Genomic DNA, 25,139 nt, shown 5'->3' with positions numbered 1-25,139 from the left:
AGTTAACTTGTGAAATGAAAAGTTATTGAGGAATAGCAAAAAATAATAATAATAATTTCATCACTTTATGACCAAAGCGAACATTATAAAGTCTATTATATAGGAATGCCGCTGAGGACGGCAGAATTCTTTGTTATTTTATCTTCCACCGAATATTAATTAGAATGCCTTTACGATGTTATGAAGGTAAAATTATCAAAAAATAGCTGGAAAGTGTGAAAAAATAGTTGAATAATAAATAAACATAGTAATACCATAATGTGATGGCGTCTGATGTATACAGAGAGCTTAGAAATAATGGGTTAAATTTTGAAATGTCTACACGATGGTTGTGTTCATTTACTCTTGAACTGTATTTCACACATTACAATCATTTTACCACATTGTATTCGTACGTAGGAAGTAATAAGTCCTATATGACAAAATTCCCAGAGACTTGACCAGTTTACCTTCGTTCCGTATATTAATAAATTTTTGAAATCTACATAAAATTTTAATATACTTTAGTCTGAAGACATTTTTGGAAAAATGCATACTTTTTGAGTTAATTTTTTGTAAAAAATTTTACCGTAAAGATATGAAAATGTTTTCTATTCGTTCCTTTCAGAAGATCAGACGTCATAGAATCTAAGTTGAAATTTTTTTTATTTTATACAGTGTGTGTATAAAGAGTGTTCAAAGTTTAACTTCATAAATATAAAATTTCTTTATTTTTTTTAAATAGAACCACCCCGTTTTTTCTATTTTAATGCTTTCAGAGGTGAAAAATAAGGGAAATTCATGTATACTTTCCTATACCTTACCGTTATCCAGATATTAAATGTTTTCTGTAAATTTTTAGAGATGCAGATGCAGGTCAATAACTGGTTTAATTCGATTAAATTTTGCTTCAAATGAACCTATGAACCTATGGCTTCAAATTGTTGAGGACTCTTTAACAGTATGCAAGTTTAGTCGTGGTCTATCTGGATATTTTGCAGCAAATGAAGTACATGTTAACATCATGTCACATTCACCATGTATTAAAAGCAAATTTACATAATCTTGGTTATTAAATTGAGAACGAGTTATTTTAACGATTTTCGAAAGTATCAACAATTGACTAATAACAGTTAACAGTTAAATAAGTGTCATTTATTACAAAGCCTGATTTTTTATACTTATATACTTATTTATTTCTTAGTGCTTGTATCAACATCAAAATAAAATTTAGACTACACCTGCATCTCTAAAAAGTTATTCTAAAAAACAGTATAATCTGGATAACGTAAGGTAAGGCTATGTCTAGGAAAGTATACAATACAGAATTTGCCTTATTTTTTACCCCCGAATGCAATAAAATAGAAAAAAACTGGGTAGTTCTATTTAAGAAAACAAAGAAATTTGATATTTATGACGTTAAACTTTGAACACTTTTTATACACACTATGTATAAAATGAAATTTTTTTCAACATAGATTCTAATATATCTGATCTTGCTAAAAGTAACCGAATAGAAACCATTTTCGTATCTTTAAGGGTATCCTGGTAAAAAAATAATTTATAAGGGTCTGCAATGGTCAATTTTTTTACGAAAACAATATCCCAAAAAGTATACATTTTTCGAAAAAAGGTTTAAGACAAAATTATACTAAAATTTTAGTTAGATTTCAAAAATGTATTAATATACAGGGTGCCCTATTTAAAATAAAAAAGTTACAGTCGACTTCCGGTAGATCTTTGAAAATATTTTAGTTAGATCGTATCCGAAAACCCAAACATAGAAATTTTCATGATTCTACTATATACCGATAGTTTTAATTCGTCGTATATATATATATATATATATATATATATATATATATATATATATATATATATTGATATATTAATGCATCTAAATGTTCTTGATTTTAGGTCTCTTCTCTTTCAAAATTAGTTTTTTTTATAGTTTTTAAAAGAAAGATAAATTTTGACGTTTCGACTTTTCTTTAAGTCTTTATCAAAATATGATATTGACACTTACAATTTGCTTATTTATATTGATCTATAGATCTCCTTCATCAGCAATAACAAAATAAGGATAAAATCAACTTAGAACTTTGTTCCAATGAGAAAAATTTTTCGTATAAAAAAAACTAATTTTGAAACAGAAGAGACCGAAAATGAAGAACATTTAGATGCATTAATATATATATATATATATATATATATATATATTAATGCTGGATATTCTGAAAACAAAGCAATACGGAGGATGGAAATCCAACAGTGTAGTCGAAGGCTATACTCAGAGTTCATTAGAAAATCAGAGAATCAGAAAATATTCTGGGTCAAGCCCCTGGTATACATGTAGATATCACAGCTTCAAATGAAATTCAAGTAAATACTTACCCAGAAAATGAACTTACTGTGTTTTTAATCATGTTGTTTTCGATGTTTATAAAGCTTAACATATTATTGAATTGACATAATGAGTTATTTGTCCGTTTTTACAGTAATTAATAAATTATTCTTTGAAACAGTTACGTAAATTTTTTACATAACTCAGTTTTTTCAAAACTGATATATGAACGTTATGATTTCCTAAAATCAGTGTAACATTTGATAGCGGAATTAGATAAAAATTTGTGCCAAAAAGTCTGCACCCATATGTGTACAATATGCTTTGTCATTATTAGCATTTATCATTTAAATAATTCTGAAATACCAAGATTAATGCCAGAAAGTTGATTTTTAATGCATTTCAAACCAAGTGTAATTTGCAAAATTTTTTTGTCTTAAGTTTTTTCTATGTAAAATATATATTTGATCTAATGAGACTTGATCTACAAACCATAAGATTGTCATTAATCGTTCAGCTGTCGAGGCTATTCTTCATTTGAAACCATATTTATCTTAAACTTAGACTTAGACTTATATAAATTATTTATTTCACAAAAAATCGTGTTGAATTTTTCAAAATAACATTAATTCAATTAAAAATACTATTATAGAATGACCTTAATTCAAAATAGAACATTCTTTTTTCTCTAACAATTTATAATGGATTGTTGTCAATGTAATTTCGGTTTTGTAGTATAGAATAAAACACTTTTTTCAACAAAGAATGGTTTTTAATCAATTATATGTATTTCCCATTTTGCTCAATGAACTTTTGCCATCTCCCTTTCAGCTTCATGATTCCGCGCTCATAATATTTATGGTTCTAATAAGCAAAAAACCGAATCAGGAACGATTGAAATTCATCGTCATTTGTGAAAGTTTTATAAAACTACAAACTTCGAAATAAATGGTAATCATATGGTGCCAGATCAGGGCTGTTGCGAGTTGCCAAAGATGTGTAAGGTTTTGCATTATCATGGTGGAACACTAAACCTTTCCAATTTGACAATTCAAGTCGTTTTTTTATTGCTTCATGTAGTTTTAATAATTGTTGACAGTAAACATTAGAATTGATAATTTGGTTTCTTGGAAGCAGCTTAAAACCACTTTTGTAATCTCACCATACTGACAGCATGAGCTTGCTCCCTGATTGTTTTCGAACTATGTTACTGTACAGGACCCATTTTTCATCACCAGTCATGATTCTTTACAAGAAAGGGTCGGTTTCATTTCTTTTAAGGTGCATATCGCAAATGTTGATTCTTTGTTTTAAATGAATTTCTTTGAATCCGTGAGGTACCTTAATATCAAGCTTAATAACTAGCTCAAGATATTTCAAGTGTTTTTCAATTGTTTTGTGCGTTCAATTATGACTTCATGGTTATCAACTTCAGTAGGCCGGCCAGAAAGCTGCTAAACTTTGAGGGAAAAATCTCCGAAACGGAATTTTTATATCAATTCTGATATGTGTGCTCTGTTAAACAATGAGTACCATAAATTTCACATATTTCTTTGTGAACCGCAGCAGCTTTCTTTCCTTTACGGAAATAAAAAAGTAAAATATGTCGAAAATGTTTGTTTCTGCACTCCATTTAAAATTGACCCACAACTAATACCTTTAATAAAAATTGCTTCTAAAGTACCTCAATTTGACCAGTATTACGTGACAAACAGTAAAGTACAGCACTAACATAAATTATTCAAAAAATAAAGCAACGCTCTCTATCAGTAAAAACCGAAAGTACATAGTTGCCAATCTTATATTATTACATATTTCACCAATTTTTTTATTTATTATATAATGTAATTAATATCTTGAAAATTTCAAGTCAATAAATTGATCACAAGTTAGTGAAAATTTGATTTAGAAAATTCCATCTAAACAAACAAGCCCACAAATTAAAATAGATGAAGATTGACAAAAATGTAATGCTTTCGTAGGTTCAATCTAAAATTTGAAATTTCTATCGAAAACAAAACGCTACATTTGGAAAGTAAGAAAAATCTCGTTCTGTACCCGGATTATACTTTCCAAAATGCTCTATAAGCATAAAATCTAACGTTTATAATCTGCTATTTAATAGCTGTTTTAATCTCACAGTTTCCTTAAATACAAATTCGAAAGTAATAAATGTTCCAATGAATGATGAGAACTGATGATTGTGTACAGTAGTAATCTTCAATATTGACTTCATCATCATATACAGGTACTGGTTTATTTATCGATGTACGTCTCAATCTGTGCAATCCTTTTATCAATCGAAAACAAATAATCCATGTTTGTTTATCGCATTTTTATCACCAAATAAATAAGGTGTATGTCTCCAAACTGGTGACAGGCTGTTGAAAATATTTAAAGTAAAATATTCAAATAGTTGCTATCAACTATGAATTCCCTTATACAGTGTAACTAATGAAATTTTTCAGTGAAAATATTTATACAACAAGAAAACGTACAATCACGCTGAAAAAATTGCACAAGAATTTGAAAGATTTTTATAAAAAAGTTAATTTCCTGTAAGTTTACTCTTATGCGCAATCCAGGTTGGGAAAAGTGCTTTGGCGAGCTAAGATAGCAGAAGTATCAGCCATCCACACTCTCTATTGATTCTATATCCCGCACTTCCTTTGACTTGCGCCCGAAAAATTGACACGAGTGAAAGCGAGAGGTGGGTGGTAAGTGGACCATCATCACTCACGCATTCACGTTCCTCTTCTGGTCTCGTGAAAAGACTAGACCAAGCTTTAGAAGCCAAATGCATCAGCATTAGCTTCTCAGGTCGCTGTATGTATGCATGTTTAAGTAGTTATTGAACTTTAATTACTGTGCAACCTCTTCACCATCTTCGACTAGCTCCCATAGTATAAAATACTTTTTGACCAATATCATTCAATAGATGGAAATTGGAAGAACCACGTCCAAATCAAAATTTCAATTTCCTTGTGATTTGTGTCATGTCACTCGTTAATCAGGCTTTGGGAAATTTATCATTCCTAAAGTATTAGGTCAGCTATAAATTTCGTAGGCTGACACATAGATGACGGTATTAGTATCAAATATATTTGGTTTGTAGCGCCAACTTTCAAAAAACACGCAGTTACCATACCGTTAGTTTATGAGTTATAGCATTTTGAATGAAGCAACTTTTGTTAGTTTGAAAATCAACCGTTGGAAAGTGATTTACTAAATTTAAACAAAACGAAATAAACACCTAGAACCATGCAAGCATAGTTGCTCTAAAGAAGCTATTACCGGCGAAAACATCAAAAAATCTGTCAAATAATTTGGGATAACCGTAAAGTGAAGCTGATTGAAACCTTAGACTCTAAATATATGACATTAGTATTTTGGGTTACGCATAGTATAATGTTCTATATAACAACTTTCTCAATAAGAAAAAAACTATAAACATCGATAATTGCAAAGCGTTATTAGAGCGTTTCTAGAACACAATCTCGAAAAACCGGACTCATTGGGAAAGAACAGAAAGTGATGTTACAAAAAATGAAAATTATTCCAAAATTGAATGAATTTGGCTTTTGATTTGCTTCCGCATCCACTATACACTCCAGATCTGTGTCTATTACTTCAAGTAGACGCTTGCTAGACGAAAATTTTGCGCCGAAGCAGAAGTTATCGACGACACTTCTGCCCAGTTTGAAAATTTGTATGATAGCTATAAACGTTCTATCGTCCTCGAAGGCTACTATACTTTTTCTAAGCTAGCCTACGAACTTTCCAGCCCACCTGTTACTCAATTCGTCTGGTGTAAAAGTTTTGGCTTTTTTGGTTGATGACCTTCGGACAGGATCGCTGCAGCTTCATCTAATTTTCCAAACCTTTGACATACCTATTCATTGATATTAAATCGAATAGACAAGAGTAAGAATCATAATTATCAAAATTTTCCTAATATCCATATATCACGTCATATAATATATATAGATATAATGGTTACTGAACGTGCTGAAATTACAATTTTAGAATTATTGAAACGTGATACTGCCTTTTTGATTTGTTTTCAATTTTTTATCTCTAATATTTGTTTTGATGTAAATCTATTGAATCATTCAAATTTCGCCTTTCCAGCTACCTATGCTCTCATAATCACATTTATTTACAATTTACAATAAACTCTAAATATTAAAATATCTATTATACCAATTATCTATGTTAATTTTTGTTAAAATATAAAAAATATTCAACTAACAGATAGCCCAATTTCTTGAGTACATGTTGGCGTTTTATAAAATTTAAATAGATTTGTCGAAAGCATGGATTTCTTTATCAGTTTCTTGTTATCAGCTATTGAACTGAACCAATCGAATTTGACATTTCTACTTACCCCACTTTGAACTATTTCGATAAAGAAATACTGGGCCGTACTCGACATTATGTACTGAACTGTATAATTTTTAATTATTTGTATAGATAACTAGTATTTTAAAGTAAACTCCAGTCAAGGAAGATCCACAGTATCTCTACTATTGCTACTATTTATACAGTGCGTCCATAAGGTAACTCAAGAATTCATCATTAGCCTAAACATTTTAAATATTTTTTTTTTAGAATAAGATGTGATTGACCAATGATTTGATGACCTCAGTAACAGTTTTCATACTTTCTAATTTCGCTTGTTAAGATTATTTCAAAAATGTATCTCAAGTTGATTCATATTGGAATACAACGGTCGGAAAACCATAAAAACCATTTATTCGAGTATATCATTCCAATAAAAAATTGGAGTACACTCTTAGAACAACAAAATTTAAGTTAATGTTTGAATTTTGGTTTCTTGCAATTCCTGCCCGACTCTTCCTGAGTGTATTATCAAATAACCCCATAATGAATGATTTACCGTACAAATATTTGAAAATTTTCTATCGAAAAGCTAGATTCTGACGGTCTCCATTGTCTTCAGTTGGAATATTAGAAAAAACTGGGTGAAATTTTACTTCATTCTACACAAAATCCACATACAATTTTCCTGTTAAATTAAAAAATATATGAATTTGTCATACTACTCTCAAAATACTCAATTCCTCATAATATAATGATGACATTCTTACAGTCAATTTAAAGTTGGATCAGGACAATATCGTGTGTTTTTTCGGTTAACATGACCGTCTTCAAATTCTCACTATTCTGCAAACTATACGTGGAATATTTTCTCTAAATATATGTTTACCTTACTCGCCAATCTTAATCATTATTAAAAAAAGTTCAATTCTCTCTCTGCCCTTTGGAGCCATTTAGAAGATATTTTGAAGTCAAACAGTAAAACAAGGTAATGTAATGTTCTTCTGTTGAGTCAATTTTCTTTTCAGAAAAGAATAGATACAATGTTAAAAGTAGATCTTTTGTGTTTGTGTCTAGCCTGTTGCAATTTTTCAACTCAGCTTAGCAATGTTAGTCAATCTGTATCAAAGATTCTTATTCAGTTAAACGTGCATGTGACAGCTATTTCCATAGTATAAATTACAATCCATTAGTTTATTATACATAAAAATGTCGTCCAGGAACTGGTTCAATCTCTTGGACATGTGAAAGTCGATTGTGGCCACTTTGGGAATAACAATCATATTAAGTCTGGTTAAACAGAATTGATAAATTGATTAACTGTTGATTGAATATCACGCATAATATGAGTTACTTGATTCCAATGATTTGGCAAGGTGTTTGGAATTAGATTTTTCATGTAAGCTTTTACGTCTCCACATATTTGAAGGTTAAACATGGTGTTGAAAGAAGTGGCTACTTTTGCAAGGCAATCGGAGTTTTCGTTACCAATAATCCCAACCAATCTATATAATGGTGACCGAAGTATTTTCAATTCATTTATTTCATGTATGTCTTAGACTAAAGGTTATCTGTTGAAAGCTTTTTGATAAGGAATCTGTGTATATAGCTATGTGTAAGTTCGTATGTTGTTGTGAATAATGCACCGATATACACACTAATAAAAGAGGAAGTTTTATGGGATCCGATGGATTTTTGTGGAAATATCTATTCTATATTGTTTACTACCCAACTATTAAAAACCGGCTGACCGTAAAATATATTTCTTTCTCATCGGATTCGCGGAGGAGAAGATCAAATAGTTAATTTTCACTTAGCACTATTCTCGATACTATACATGGAATATTTGCCAACCAATATTGAAATGTAAAAATTTCAATCTTCGAATGAATTCACAATCAAATTGTGAATTCCGTCGTTAAACACGTTGCCTTCTTACCTTTTATCTGCCATTAGTGCGAGATTTATGATTGAAATTGACAAGCTTCCATTGTTGGTCTCAATGACTTTGTACCATAGCAGTTAGTTAGGACGATGATCAACTGTTAGAATCAACACCCAGTATGGATAGACCGAAAAAAGATCAAAATTTCTTATTTGACAATATACTGTATGCATCCTTCATGCTCTTTAAGCAGATGTATAAGAGCCTCAATTATTCTATGACGTTTAAAGCTTCTGGTTCTTGAGACTTCTGAGCCCACCGCTTGTTTATATATAGAACATTTTCGCGAAATCCAACAATTTGATCTCAGCCAAAGTCACTTAGATGGGACAGCTAACCAATTCTACATATTCTTGGCATTTTAATGGAATGTGTATTTTTGAAAAGTGATTACTACTAATATTTAAACGAGTGCCAGGTAGCTGTTTACCTTATTTTGTCAGACAGTATATAATTTTGTTTATGTATAATTTTAGTTTTTCTGTTATTTACAAAATGTTTTGCTTTTATCCTACAGTCAAAATTATCTACAATTGGATTCTTATCAACTGTGAGAAATAAAATTTGTGACAACCCTGTTCTTCTTCTGTCTGAAAGTTGCATCTTTTGTTTACTAAATACTTGAGCTCTAATCTAATATATAAACTAATATTGACATCAATCACAAATAATGAAAATAGCAAGTAAACGATAACTCCTAGTTTGAAGTGCGGACCTGTCTAGTTATTACACGTTGACCAGCTCCTGTGTTATTTTGTGTTCGGAATTCTTCACGACGAAGACAGAGAATTTAAGTTTTTTCGACAATCGACATTTTTTTTAAAATTTTTTATAACTTTATAGTTCATTATAGTATTAATTTGCAGTGATTTACCTTTAGTTACATTTTTAAACTTTAATCGACAAAACTGTCTGTGATATCACCTCGTTCTTAATATAATTACAACTAGTGAATATTTTATTCTGCCACTGTTGTTTTTGTGTTTTCTGGTGAGTTTTTTTTAAAAATTTTTCTCTTTTATCTTTGTGATCATATTTGTAACTATATATTACTGTTGATTCAAATATGAACTTATTTGTATGTGTTTACGTTTTTATTCCAACACAATAATTAAATAAATATTTTACATTTTGATCTAATTATTCATATTATGCAATAATTATTCCACATATTATCAATGCGAATGATTAGTTGTTGTTAGACTCTTCCTAAAAATCGTTCAATGTATTATTTTTATCTATAATCACTTTATTTACGTAATAACAGCTTGAAACTTTTTACATATGTTTCCTTTAAAAGTTGAAAAAATAGCATTTAAAAACTTTTTTCCATATAAATCAATATGGTTACTTTTTTGTAACCAAATACCGGATGTTTTAATATTAAACAATAACCGAATTTTAGTAAAAAATGTTTTCTTATATAATTAAAATGTTCATAACCTATAAATAAACGCGCAAAATGCAATTCCATGAATCTCTGTATTTACTAAGTGAAATATTTATGAATTATTGTAATAATATATGCTTTTACGTTTAAAAAAAGAGTGGGTTTAACAGATCAGCTGTAAGAACCGAGTTTCCCAATATCCCAGCAAGAAAGTGGGTCACAATAGATCCTTTGGGTCGCAGTGTATATGATACCCTTATAGATACATACAACATGTAAAGAAAAGATTTTATAATTAAAGTAATAACATGATAATAAATATATTGATCTGTATAACGATCAACAATTAATATGCATCAAAGATAAAACATGATTATAATTCAGAAGAGAACTTTTGAATTATATTGGATTGTTGAATTTTTATCTAATATCCTTTTTGTTGCATATTCTTTATTTTGTTAAAAGAAGCATAAGAAAGATTGTTTTAAGCAGATTTATAAAATTATACCATTAGATTGATCATGGAAAGTTTTGTAACAGCATCTATTAGCTGGTTTTAATTGTAAACAAATAGTTGAAATCCTACAGGGACTCTACATGACTATTCTAGCAGTTAAGTTGAGTCACTTTGGAAAAAAAATATGATATTCTTTAATTCTTCTAAATTTCTTCAATATCTTCTTTCTTAGACCTTTTATATATATATGTTTATGTTTCTAAATCGTCTTGATTCTAGCTTCTTCTGTTTTAAAATTAGTTTTTTTCATAATTTTTGAAAAACAGATGAAACTGAACTACTTTCAATCTTTACATTTTGATAAAAACTCAAAAATTATAAAAAAAACTAATTTTAAAACAGAAGAGACTTAGAACAATTTGAATTTTGTAAAATTTTCAATATTACTGTTATTTTGATCCATTGAAAAATTTTTAACCATGTGTTCAATTTTGTATAGTTACTAAGGAACAATTTATTCACCATCAGACCATTACCATCTTATAAAATTTATACATTGAAACTGTACAAGATTTTTGAATAATTTGTCTCATATAACAATATATTGAATAACTAAACCATTTATTTATTGATGAAGTTGACTTACAGTTATTTATGATATAGTAATGTATATCATTTGAAATATGTAATTATATATCTCACCAAAGTCACAGAAATTGCAGCAAAATTGGCTGTAAGTCTAATTAACCATAATTAATTAATACATGAGTAAATTTTCCTACAGCTAACCCTATAACTAGAACCAAGAATATTTTTGATAAACTTAACCAAAAAATTAATTACATTTACTCTATAAAACTTCTAAGGTATGTTTAATAGTATTAAGTGATTTTAGTTCAAGCCAGTTACAGTTTGTATGATTTACCTCAATCTTTTATTTGAAGCATTAGACTTCAATTGATGCCAAGTAAAATCTTTTGATGGTATATTTGTTTAAATGCCGAGTGTAATGTCTAGAATGGTGTAAAATGTTGAATTGAATAATAATAATAAATGGTGCATTCCATTTGGATATATTTAGGCCCCAATATAAGACCAATTGATGCCTAGTCAGAGTTTCTGATGATTCCAAAATGCTATTAAAGGTAGTATGTGTTTTAATGGTAACTGTAATGTTCAGAATAATCTAAAAACTTCAGTTGAATATTGATAATAATAATTAGCAAATTTCTTTAGGATAGATTTATCCTGTGGATACCATTACATCTAACCCCTCAATATAAGACTTTAATTGCTGTCAAGTCAAATCATTCAATGGTTTTAACAGCAGTTGTATGTGAGTTGATACCAAGTGTAATGTCCAGAATAATCCTTAAACTATAATCCAATAATAATAATGATAAATATAACATTCCTTTAAGATAAATTTAGTCTATGGATATTATTACGTATTAAGCTGAGTATAAACTGAATATGGTGGAGAATTGAGTTATTGATAAAAATAATTTTGGTTTTAACAGATTTTTAACAGAATTTTTGTAAATAACTGACCTGAATCATGACTTTGTCTAATTTGATGTCTATTTCAATAGAATAGATTTAGAAAAGGATAAAGACTACAGGGTGTTTCGGGACTTGATGCAAAAATTCGGGAGTGAGTATGGGCTAAATGCCAGGGGCGGCTCATGCCCAATACAGACATTCTGAAGAAAATTATCATAAATTGTAATTATTTATTCAAAATATTTACAGAAGGGATCAAAACGCAATCAAACATTCTTAATTGAACTGCATATATCGTTTTACTTACCTAAGGAAAAAATTGAAATGTAGAAAAATTTAGTTAGCCTACAACCTACAATCAAATAAAAAAACATAATTAATGTTCGAAGTGGCGCCTTGCACTTCTACACAATTCCAGAGTCTACGGAGGATATTCAAATGATTACTGATAAAGCTGGTTTCACACGGGAGGGTTGTATTAATTCACATAATTTACATTTATGGGCAGATGAAAATCCTCACGGTACAATTGAAACATTCGCAGACAGGTAAAAAATTATCTTGATAACATTTTTCCTAATAAGTAGATTGTTCGGGGATGGCCACCACGTTCTCCTGAATTAAATACAATGGTTTCTTTTTTTGAGATATCTTAAAGCTTGGTATATGCAACACTGGTAAACCCAAGGAACGATATGATCGATAGAATAAACTTCCATTGTGACCTTATAAGGCAGAATCTTGGAATGCTCTTCCAAGTTCAAAGAAATATCCTCTATTATTTGATAAGTTGTAGGCTAACGAACTAAATTTTTTTTACATTTAAATTTTTACCCTATGTAACACGATGTTCGATAGTGTGCAGTTCAATAAAAAAAATATTTGATTGTGTTTTAATAATAATAATAATAAGTATTCTCAATAAATAATTACAATTTATGATAATTTTCTTCAGAATGTCTCTTTATGGCGAACAGTTTCTTTAGTACGTACAGCAATCTAAAAGTCTACATATTTCCTAAAGCATAAATTTTATCGAGTCAAACGAACAGTATCTTTTTGTTGAAAGCAAAAATCATTTTTGGTATCATTAGGTTGTACAGGTTGCCCATGTAATAGTTACGGATTTCGCAACTTTGAAGGCCTATAACTCGGAAACGAGGGGCCAGCAAGTCCTAGATGACTTTGTATATGAAAAAAATTCAAATTATTTATGGACTTTAGAAGATTCATTTTTAGGAAATTATGTATAATTAATCAGCGATCGTAGGAAAAATAGCGTACACGCCTCGATAGAAAGTGATTTTTTTACATTTAACTCTGCTAGTACCATGTTAACATCATTCTCATTCGTGTGAAATTTATCACTTGTCTTGTTATGTAACTATTTTTTTAAATCTCTGTATAACCAGACAAAACATTTATATTGTTTTCAATTTTATATAAATAAATTGGTAGAAATTGCAATCCCGAATAACAATAATTTCACATAATATCACGTAGTAGTGCATTAAATTTGTTATCACAAAATCAATAAGTCATAAAGGTGCAAAAATAATTGGTACTTTGTGACGACTGAAAAAATCTCATTTTGGAATATTTTTAATAAACATTGTTTCAATTGTTTCAGTTCCAAAGACGATGAAATAGACAGCAATTGTGTCGTAAGAGCCAGAGGATTACCTTGGCAAAGTAGTGATCAAGATATAGCCAAATTTTTCAGAGGATTAAATGTTGCAAAGTAAGCTTTCATATTTTGAATTTTTATGCCAAAGAAATTTCATTTTTAATACGTAACCTTTTTATATCTTGCAGGATTTATTTGACATGCAATGCATGAATCTTGGTTTTGGTCTTGATGTTTTGTTAGAACATCACTATTCGTCTGCATTAGCAAATATCGATCTTGTTTGTTCGATGTCACCCTAAGGTGTCCTTTTCTAGGTCTTCTTCGACTATTACCTGTCTGCTGAAATCGTGGTAGTACTCTAAAGATAGTCGAAATGCTAATTAAACTTGTGGCGAGCCTCACTTTCCACCTAATTTCTATATTCTGTTAACATTATCCTGATTCTTTTTGTATCATTAATTTTACTTTTAAATAATGATGGTTCATTTTATTCCCCTTCTATTTACTTTTGCAACACAATTTTTTTGAATTCAATTTAAAATCGTCCCTTTCTGAATACCCCTAAATAATTTTAACATTATTTTACCATATTTGGATCCTTTTTCTATACCACTAATACAATCAATTCACTTTAAAATTACTCTGGTCCTTTTTCTACACAATTCATCCATTGTTATCACTTTTCATCTTATTTTACTATATTCTTGTCTTTTTTGTATACCACTCAAAGCTACATGCTACCTTATTTTAAACATATAATGGCACTTCCCTTGCCCCACTTAAATATTTAATTAATTTTCACTACATTTTATCTTATTCTTATCCTTTTTGTTCACCACATACATTTTTTATTCACTTTATTACTCATTATGACTCTTTTTGGACACCACTAAAACATTAAATCCACTTTTCACCTCATTTTTGTCTTCTGTAAGCTACTTACAACATTCAGTTCACTTTCTCTTTTATTTTAAAATTTTTCTGGTCCGTTTTGAACATCATTCGAACATTCAATTTTGCTTTTGTTTGTGAGCTTGTTCGTAACTCTCCTTTGGACTAAGAGCAAGTGGCTTATTATTGTTAGTATATCCCATTACTTTAATTGCGTTCGTTAACCGAGCGAGCTAAGGTGTCAACCTCCGAATACGACGGTCGTGGGTTCAAATTTTGTTAATACAATTTTTTATTAGGAATTATCTTTGAAAATTTTTTGTTTACATCGAAACAAATTTTTAAAATCGTCTGCCCTTTGTTAAATTTTATTATATTGTTCGAGAATCCATGTATCCATCCTCTGTTGGAGTTTTACAATATTAATGATCAGAACTTCCATTTTTGACAATAAATCGATGGAAAAAACAAAAAAACAGGCTTTCATAACATGTGAAAATAACAAGTGAAAAATATAGTTTGAAACATTAAAAAACACGCTTTCAAAGCACATCAAACTTGAAAGTTATTATATTATTTTTTTCATTTATTATTGATTTAAGCTTATAATAAAAATTATTCTTAACTTTTTACTTTTATGTGGTTTATAAGCATGTTTTTTGATTTTTTAAAAGTATATTTAATCACCTTATTCTTGTTTTTTTCGTACGCCACCATTTCATTTAAGTTTCACCTTATTTACTTACTGTACATAACTCATATTTAATTCACTTCTCACGGTATGTCACACTTTTTTACGTTACCTACATATTTTATTTACTTCCCAAATTACTTTACTTTTATACAGGATTGTTGTTTAGACCATTCAAATATTCATTTTACTTTATATCAATCTGTAACTTTATTTCACAAATTGAAAGTGTGTAATTTCGCTAGTATTTTGATGAAATATAATATTCTTTTTTCGAAATTTCCGTAAACAGACGATGCAGCTAGGCTAATTAATTATAGATTTTGATTGTCCTCTCTGTTTCAAATAGTCGATAAAAAAGTAGGAACGTCTTTATCTTGCCACAAAACTTTTTGTAGTCTTCGAAAGATGCACCGGCTGCTGTCCATTCAGCTGATAATCGTATTCGCATTGGCGTGTGGCGGCATATATGTAATACTTCTATTATGGAGGGTAGAGTTAAGGAGAACCATCTCTGTGCTACAGAAAATGTCCATCAAATTCTTTACGTTAGGGAGGTCCTTTAAAATTTTTTAACATTCAAATAAGACGGACGGAAGACTGAACTGAACGATCATGTGATATCTCGTCCGACAGGAGTCAAATGGTCAAATTTTGAATTATAATTTACCGTCTACAAGCGGACAGTTGTTAAACTAAGCTCTCATATGAGATGGTACTCGTTACCTCTACCATCCATAACTTCTATATTGCAATTTCTGTAAGTGGAAGCTGTTCCGACTAAGACAGAATGAGAACGATTTCACTATCCTTCGATTCTGCGCATTCTCAAGCATGCGCAATGTGTACGAAGTATCTGGAACTAGAGAGAACATGAATATTTAATAATGGCACATTTCATTCTTTTGATGCCACTTCTCGTAAAATTTTTTTCCATATATCTAATGTTAAAAAAAAACAAAAATATTTTTTTCAACCACAATACTAATACGTAAAATTGTAATATGTTGAGACCTTCACAAATTGAACAATTCGATTAAGTCAAGTGGATGAAAATAAATATCAAATGTTCGTTAGACACTTTAATTCCTACAGTTCTTATTATCATGAGGTTTGTTCTATATATGTAATACTTCTATATGGACAGTTTCTATAAGTGGAAGCTGTTCCGATTAAGAATAACAACGATTTCTCCATCCTCCGAGGTTCCAGTCGGTTCTGCGCATTCTCAAGCATGCGCAATATACCCATATTCCCATACCAACTGTCCAAATAGAAATATTACATATATGGTTCGTTCCAACCCACCAAAAAATTGTCCTTGGTACGGTAAGGATTCTGCGCAATAGAGATTACGTGTTCCAAGCGAGCAGTTACCATTATACGAACGATTCTGTTTTGTGTTCCAACCGATAGATAGTAGAAAATATCATTTAAACGCTTCCAATAACTGTTTCGAGAATGGTCCAGACTAGCAGGTTGGAACAAACCTATAGTTTGTTATAAATTTTACTGTTAGATTTATAAATTGGTATATTTGTATTACAGAGGAGGTGTAGCTCTGTGTCTATCGGCACAAGGAAGAAGAAACGGGGAAGCTCTAGTACGTTTTGTTAGTCAAGAACATCGAGACATGGCTTTGAAGCGACATAAGCACCATCTTGGTGCAAGATGGATAGAAGTATATAGAGCCACGGGAAATGATTTTCTTTCAATAGCGGGAGGATCTAGTTGTGAAGCACAAGCCTTTTTGTCGAAAGGCGCTGCTGTGATTATCAGGATGAGAGGATTGCCGTATGATTGTTCGGCAAAACAAGTAGTGAGTATTTTTATAATGACAACAGAGTACATATGTTGATTCGCCTAATTTCTTTTTTGGGTTTGCGTTTCTCATTATATTAACCTCAAAATTTGAGAGTTTGTAATAAAGAAAACTCCCGAATGTAATATGAAAGTTTGAATCATCTACAAAATGTGACTTTTCGGAAGTTAACTTTATATCTTAACTGTATTTCACAAATTGAAAGTGTGCAATTTCGTTAGTATTTTGATGAAATATAAAATTCTTTTTTCGAAATTTCCGTAAACAGACGATGCAACTAGGCTAATTAATGATGGATTTTGATTGTCCTCTCTGTTTCAAGTAGTCGATACAGTTTTTTTTTATTATTTAAGATTTTTGCTATTGCGATAGTCTTGAACGTCCTCTTTCACTTTTTTCCACTAGAATTTGCATTCTTTGCTTGTGGCCGAACTAACTTGTATTCCTTCTATTTATAAGGCCTGTTATAGATTCTATTCCAATTCTTTACTTGCCCATTTTTCAACTGTTTTATTTCCACCACCCATTTTTTGATTATTTGTCTGTCTGTTATAATTCTAGTTTTGTATCCTTACTTAGGTATCTACCGAACTATGTTTATTTTGGTTTCTCTGTCGTCTTTCATTTGGCTTATGAATGAATGCATTCAAGGAAACTAAAGAAAACCTGCAACATCGACGAATTATGAGGAGTTGTTGGCAGATAGTAGAGACGATTGAGAAAGGCTAGATAGTTTTCGGGAAGGTTATGGTAGGTTGTAAGTGGGAGCCAAAGAAGGGTGAGGCAATTTCTTATTGGGTTTTGAGAGAAGGGTGTACCTACTAGACCAGGAGGTGTCTATATTGACATAAATTGTGTTACTGGGGAGAAACAGAACTTGGCAGTATCTATGACTACTCGCAAGATGACTAGGTAGGGTGCAGTCCTTGTTTGCTTTATTTTCGATTATGCGGCGGATGTAGGGTGTAGGTGTAGCTATTGAGTAACGTGACCAGCTTTGCTAAAAACAAAGTACGCATGCGCCAAAGTTTAGCGACTATCAGCTGTTTAAAGTTTAGCGACTGTCAGCTGTTTAGCCTGAAGCCTATTCTTTCTGTAGACAAACCAGTGTAGTCCTTGCCTGCGTTTTTTTGTTTTCCATAAAAATGATCGATGTTAAAATAGAACTACTTGAAATATCAAATGAAACTTGGAAAAACTGCAACCGAAACTTATAATTCATTGAAAAAAGTGTATGATGATGAATGTTTATCGCGTCCACGTGGTTGTGAGTGGTTTAAGCGTTTACAAGATGGCCGAGAAGATGTTGAAGATGATTCACGATTGGATCGCCGTTCTACGTCAAAAACGGATGAAAATATCGAAAAAGTCGGTAGTCTTGATTGGTAAGCCCATCGCCTAAGTGTTCGTGCGATTGCTGAATCTACAAGAATTGACAAAGAATGTATGCGGCAAATTTTACATGAAAATTTCAATATGCCAAAAGTGTGTGCAAAACTAGTGTTAAAAATCCTCATATTTGAACAAGAAACTCACAAAAATATTGGTATTGACAATTAGAAAAGGTAAAATTATATTGAACAAGATTTGAGTCTGTTGAAACTTGAAAGAAAAAAGGGTGCGTCTCCTGAAGGAACTGGCAGAAGAAGACTTCTTGTACTGTTTTTAACAATTAATGATTTGCATGGAGTGATGTAGGGATAGAGGACGAGTATATATCACCAGTCTTGTTATTTGATAGCTATATCTCGTATGAATGTATCAATCACAAAATTGAGTTGGGCTGGTGAGTGATGGGAAAAGCCATCGAGAAAATGGTTAGTCTGAGTGAGACAATGTTTTTTTATCATGGCGTGAAGAAATGGTAGAGTACATGAGTAAGTCTGCTGTTTCCAAAGTTTACCATCGCTACCAAGACATTGGTAACCTTCATCAAAGACGCGGTTCTGGAAAATAAGTACACGTTCAAGTGAAGTGACCGATTCATTGTCAGCACATAGCTGAGAATTCGGGTCCTTATCGGTGTTCAAGTTCAACAAGAGCGAGGATTAGCTTGACAGTCAGCAGTAGGCTCAAGGCATCTAATCTTGACCCATAAATCCAGCTACTGGCACAAAATTAACCCCAGCTCATCTACCATTTGCTGAGAACACGTGAATTGAACTTTCGAACAATGTAGCTTCGTTCTCTTTTCAGACGAAAGCATAGTATGCCTGCATGGTAGTGATAGGAGACGAGGAGTATACAATACACCTAGAGAAAGTTTCGCACATTGTTGCATAATAGGAAACTTGGCTTCTAGAGGATGTTTCTGGATGGTTTGGAGGGACGTTTTAATCGGTTTTTATTGCAACTGACGGTGGAGAGGGGGGATTAACAGCAAATCGATACATAACAGATATTTTAGGGAATGAAATTTCCTCTATGGATTAGCCAGCGCTTAGCTCGGACTTAAATCCTATCGAGCATTTATAGGATGAAGTTTAGAGAAAAAATCGGGCTAGAAGATCGATTAAAGAAACTTATTCGATCCATGAAAAAGCGATTGGAAGCTGTTACCAGCACCAGAGGAAGAAACACTAAATATTGATAGGTTAATTTCATATAAACTTGACACATTTAAACTTTTTTTACTGTAAGTGCCAGAACAGCGACATCCTATGTGTGTAGAAGAAAAAAACGCGTGTACAAAGTGTACAAAGAAAATGGAAAGAGATAAGAGAAATATACAGCCGATTCCGAGAAGGGAAAGTGGGATTCCAAGCAAGAACAACGTTGATTCAAATAATAACCACTCGAAATAAGAGAACGTGTGGAAGCGGAAAATAGAGCATACTTCAATTTCCAACGACTACTAAAGTCATGCTTACTGAATTGAACGAACGAAAAAGCGGATCTATCGCCCGGTTGTAATGTACGCTAGCGAGACTTGGGTGTTGAGCATCCGCGAGGAGCGACTGCTCAACACGTGGGTGCGAAAGATCTTACACCGAATATATGGACCAGTGTGCGAGCAAAGCGTGTGGCACAGCCGTACAAACACCGAGCTCTACTGGCTCTATGAAGACCCCAGCCTGGTGACAGAAGTCAAGAGGGTGGGACTTAGATGGCTAGGTCACTTGGAACGCATGCCTGAGGAGCAAGGGGTGCGCAAAGCGGATGATACTATGGCTATGAAACTATGGCTGGATGATATCGAAGAGGATCTTCGGGAGTTAGGTGTGAGGGTGTGGAGATGCCGAGCGTGTTGGACCGTGATGACTGGTGGACTGTGGTGGACGAGGCCAAGGGCGAGGAGCGTAGTGCCAGTGGTTGTACTAGTAGTAAATTTTTTTACTGTTAATTACAATCCTTTTTCATTGTTTAAGATTAATTGCTGTTGAATATTTTCTATTCACCAAAATAAGAACTTAGATTACTAATTATAAATCTAAGACTAATGGCTTTGAGATAATAAAACCACAAAACTACTGGAAGCTACAGATTTTTTGCTAGAGACTTTGTATCGCGAGCGTGTGGCTTGAGTTGGTTTTTTTCTGTGATTGATTGAAGAGTTTCAGTCTTTTTCAAGAAAGAACAATAACGAAAAATTCTAAATTACTAGTAGTTTTTGTTATATTGGACTAACACATACCTGATACTTTTTTTGAACACTGTGTAGTTATAAACTAAGTTTACTGCATTTGAATTTTATAATACAAATATTAATATTATTATTTTTTCGTTAATTTCAGTTGGAGTTCTTCTCTGCTGGTGAAAACCCTTGTACTGTGTTAGACGGTGTAGACGGTGTGCTTTTCGTTAGAAAACCGGATGGGAGGGCAACAGGAGATGCATTTGTTCTATTTGCAAACGAATCGGATTCCCCAAAAGCTCTCTCCAAACATAAAAAATGTATAGGCTCTCGGTATATCGAATTATTCAGATCGACAACTGCAGAAGTGCAACAAGTATGTTATTTATGTTTTTATCCACCTTTTTTTCCTGGTGAATAACATGAATAGTATTTTCTATTTTTCGCAAGTCGACTTTGTAGTTTTTGAATTAAAAATTTACCTGCTCAAAGAGGAATGAATAGTAAATAATTACAGTGTTCTTGAAGACTGTCCTATTTTCCAATTTTTCTAAGGATTTTTCTATGATTTTCTTCTTATCACAAACTTGTTTATCCACGAGGAATTATTATATAGAAAAATGTAACAAAACAAACTATAATCGTATGTAGTGGCAATATGTTTAAATAATAATTATTGTTTATAAATTTGGATACATTGAAATGTCTGATTCATTGCTCTATATTTCAATTATTGCTAGAATGAAAAGATATAACTGAAAATTGTATATACATAATATCGATTATGCAGGTCAGAGATTAAGATTAACTTGAAACAAAAATCCTTAGTTTGCAAACTATTTTATAGGTTTTTGATTTGTATAATTTTTCTTGTTTTGCTAGTACGCTCATCTTTGACCTGTGCTGAAATATCTTGTTATAAATGAATTTTTAAAATGAAATACTACAATTTAGAAGACAACCTACAGATAAAAATATGGAATAAATTTCATAAACTCTCAAGTGGAAAAGTAATATGGAATGCAAAAGGAAAAAGGAATCAAAGCTTTCTACACACTTAGGAAGATGTTTGTAAAAAATTGGCTCTACAACCAAAGGTTATATACTGCAATCATAAGGCCTAAAGTGTATTTATCAAAGAAAAATAGTAAATCAAAACATATTCAAGAATATAATTTGCAGTTTCATACAGCAGATTGATAATATAAATTAATTAATGCATCAAAATGTTCTTGATTTTAGGTCTCTTCTGCCTTAAAATTAGTTTCTTTTTAATAATTTTTGGAAGAAAAATAAAATTTGACGTTTCGACTTTTCTTCAAGTCTCTATCAAAATATATATTGGCACTGACAATTTGCGTATTTATATTGATCACCTTCATCATGAATATCAAAATAAGAATAAAGTCAAAAAATAAATTTGTTCTAATAAGAAAAATTACTCTAATTTACAAAATAGAGCTCTATAAATTTTACTTAAATTATTTAGGTATTTTTTATCATCTACAGCTTTTTTCGTTTTTATGAATGTGAACCATTTCTAAGAATTCTCTTTTTCGTGTATTAGATTCCGTTTCAAAAATATTTGAATCTTTATAATTGAATTTATGTTTTTTTGATATTTCATGGTTCGTTACGCAGTTTTATTTTTGTTATCATATTGATAACCTTTTAGTCTATTTTCTAAATGTTGAGAGGTCTGCCCTATATACACAGCGTCACAATTAGTACAGGGCACTTGATATATATTATTTCTTTTGTTTTTTAGTGTTTTAGATTTCAATTTAGTGCAATATTTGGATAACGTATTATGTCCTTTAAGGCTTATACCAATATCATATTTATTAAAATAATTTGATAGTTGTTGGGAAAGTCCTTGTAGGTACATATAGTAAGGGAAAATATTTTATGTATTGATGTTTCGTTTCTGTTCTGTTCTTTAATTGATTGTGGTGTCTTTTTATCTTTTTCTTAAATATGTTATTTATCATTTCTTCCAGATAATCATTTTCTTTCAATGCAGTTTTTGCTTTTTAAATTGCTAAGCATCTAAATTTAGGATCTGATAGCTGGACAAATCTATCAGCTTAACTTATTATCACTGATATTTTTGTGACATAGGATGACATGAATTGAAGTTCAAATATCTTGAGGATCAAGTTGATTTCGTATACCATTCTGTTCTTATGTTATGGTTAATTTCATATAATGTGACACCAAGAAAATTAATTTTATTATTTTGTTCAATTTCGATTGTGAATTGAAGTTTTTTATGATATTAATAGAATTTTTTTATTAATGTTTACAATTTTACAATATTACATATATATTACAATGGTAATAGGAATATTTGTAGATAGAGAAACCACATCTAACGAAATAAATACATATTCGTTATATTTTTAATTTTTTCTTTGAAATCGCGGATGTCAAATTTTATTTTTCTTAGAAAAATTATTAAAAAAAAAACTAATTTTAAAACAGAAGAGACCTAAAATCAAGAACAATTAGATGCATTAATATGTCAAAAGATGTAGGAAATGAGAATTTGAAGAAATAAATTAATTATATATGTAAATAATTGTACAGAATTATTATTACAAAAATATACAATGTAAATGTGATATCTTTTACTTTATATCTTTGGAAAAGATATAAAGTAAACGGCCAAAATATGGAACACATTCATTTAAAAACCAGGTATTCATAATATTCCAATTTTTATTCTTATTGCTAACACCAAAAGTACTTGTCTCGGATTGTATGGAAGAGTTCACCCAAACCTTATCTTTAGTATGTCCAGCATTTACCCATGTTTCTTAATTTTTCAAAGGTATTCTCGCCTTCACGCAATTATTTTTTGTATTGAAATCCCATTTCATTTAATAAATTATAAAAGGTTGATCTTTTAAAATCCGGCAAGTCCTTATCTTCGTTAACTTCTCTCAACACAATTCTTCTGAATGCGCTCCTGTCGAAATCATTAATTGAATTGTTAATTTTTCTTGATGGATACTTTTTTGGATCAGCCACTGAATGATTAGTTCTGTACTTACTAACGATTAATTAAATTGATTATTTTGGTACCGTTGGGGATATTTATTTATACTAGACACGTTGTTTACACCACTACTACACCAACAGTCACAATTACACTGTCTGACGCCCGTTTTGATAACCAAGTTATCGTCTGTGAGAGACTGTGCAGTTTACTTTCAGTCGCTGAAGACGTTAACTTAGTTATCGAAACGCGCGTCAGACAGTGTAATTGTGAATGTTGGTGTAGTGGTGGTGTAAACAGTGTGTTCAGTACGTACCCTCAATATTTTTATTTGTGTTCAGATTGTCTACAAATTGTTGGAGAAAAATTTTTTATTTCAGGTTTTGAATAGATCATCGGATCCAAAAACGTATGAACAGCAAGCTCCTCTTATTGCTCAAATACCACAAGTGCCTCTATTGCCACAACAATACATAACTTCCGGAACTAGAAAAGACTGTGTTAGGTTAAGAGGACTGCCATATGAAGCCCAAGTCGAACATATTTTAGATTTCCTAGGTGACTATGCTCAGAACATCGTTTTACAAGGAGTTCATATGGTAATTAATTCTCAGGTATGGAATACAATTTTAAATCACTTTTACATTTTTTTCAATGGTTATCATGAATACGTTTTTGTATATATCATACTTAGCTAAGTACATCCAGGTAAATTGAACTTTTATCTGAATTGTTCTCATATTTTTACCATAAATTAAAAGGATGTTCAATTAGTTCAATTATGTATAACAGGAGCAAAAAATAATTCCCTACAATGACTATGGAAGTAATTCTGTACCTTACGCCACTGGATATAATGGCAGAAAGGTGATTCGAAAGAATGAGACACAGACTGTGTAGATAAAGAGGGAATTCTGCATAAAAAACACTTGAACAGGAACATTGAACAGGAAACGTAAAACTTGCCACAGGATGGAAGGTAGAAAAAGTATAGCTTATCGAATAAATTCAATGGAGAGGATAAAACTTTGAAAGAAAATATGGGAAGAATGCATCTCTCCTATACATACCTATATGAATATGATTATTCAAGGAGGTCCAGGGTACTTGCTTTATGTAAACTTTTTTTGCCAAATAATAAAGGAGTTGAAATGGATCACGGTCGGTTGGGTTTGCGGATGGAGCCTGGGCAAAAATGATTTTGACATAGAGGCTTTGTTAAGTTGTATACTATACTAGAAGACGTCCAGCAATGAGATAGTCCGACAATATTAAGAGAATCTAATCACACTTGATGAATCCTACACAGAACCGACGCAGATAGATTCAAATACTGAAGATTTATATGTAGTAGAATAAGGGAGATGAAACCATTTATTCTTATCTTATTTTTTCAATTATCTGTCTGTCTCATGTAGTTTTGTATTATAAAACTGAGGAATAATTAATTCTATGTGAATGCAACAAAAAAATTTTTATTATAAGGGCCCCAAAGAAATATTTTTGGAGATAATTTCCTAAAGTGAACTAGAAAAAAACGAAGTAAATTTCCTATCCTAATGTTGGATAAT

At 31.0% G+C, this 25,139-nt stretch overlaps 1 protein-coding gene across 2 annotated transcripts in view; it reads left to right on the top strand.

The window, feature by feature from the left end:
- The window catches only part of LOC130446551 (RNA-binding protein fusilli), a 199,712-nt gene that overhangs the window by 111,490 nt on the left and 63,083 nt on the right, over nt 1–25,139 (top strand). For both annotated transcript variants that reach the window (XM_056782884.1, XM_056782882.1), the window contains exons 6-9: nt 13,590–13,700; nt 16,720–16,990; nt 20,728–20,943; nt 23,949–24,182. In XM_056782884.1, coding sequence (XP_056638862.1) covers nt 13,590–13,700; nt 16,720–16,990; nt 20,728–20,943; nt 23,949–24,182 — 832 coding nt within the window. The remainder of the gene's footprint in view (nt 1–13,589; nt 13,701–16,719; nt 16,991–20,727; nt 20,944–23,948; nt 24,183–25,139) is intronic.

Source organism: Diorhabda sublineata, chromosome 7, assembly GCF_026230105.1.
Source record: "Diorhabda sublineata isolate icDioSubl1.1 chromosome 7, icDioSubl1.1, whole genome shotgun sequence".
In the NCBI taxonomy this organism is placed as follows: Eukaryota; Metazoa; Arthropoda; class Insecta; order Coleoptera; family Chrysomelidae; genus Diorhabda; species Diorhabda sublineata.
Note: the sequence above shows the minus strand (reverse complement) of the source record. Positions and strands in the feature narration are given on the sequence as shown.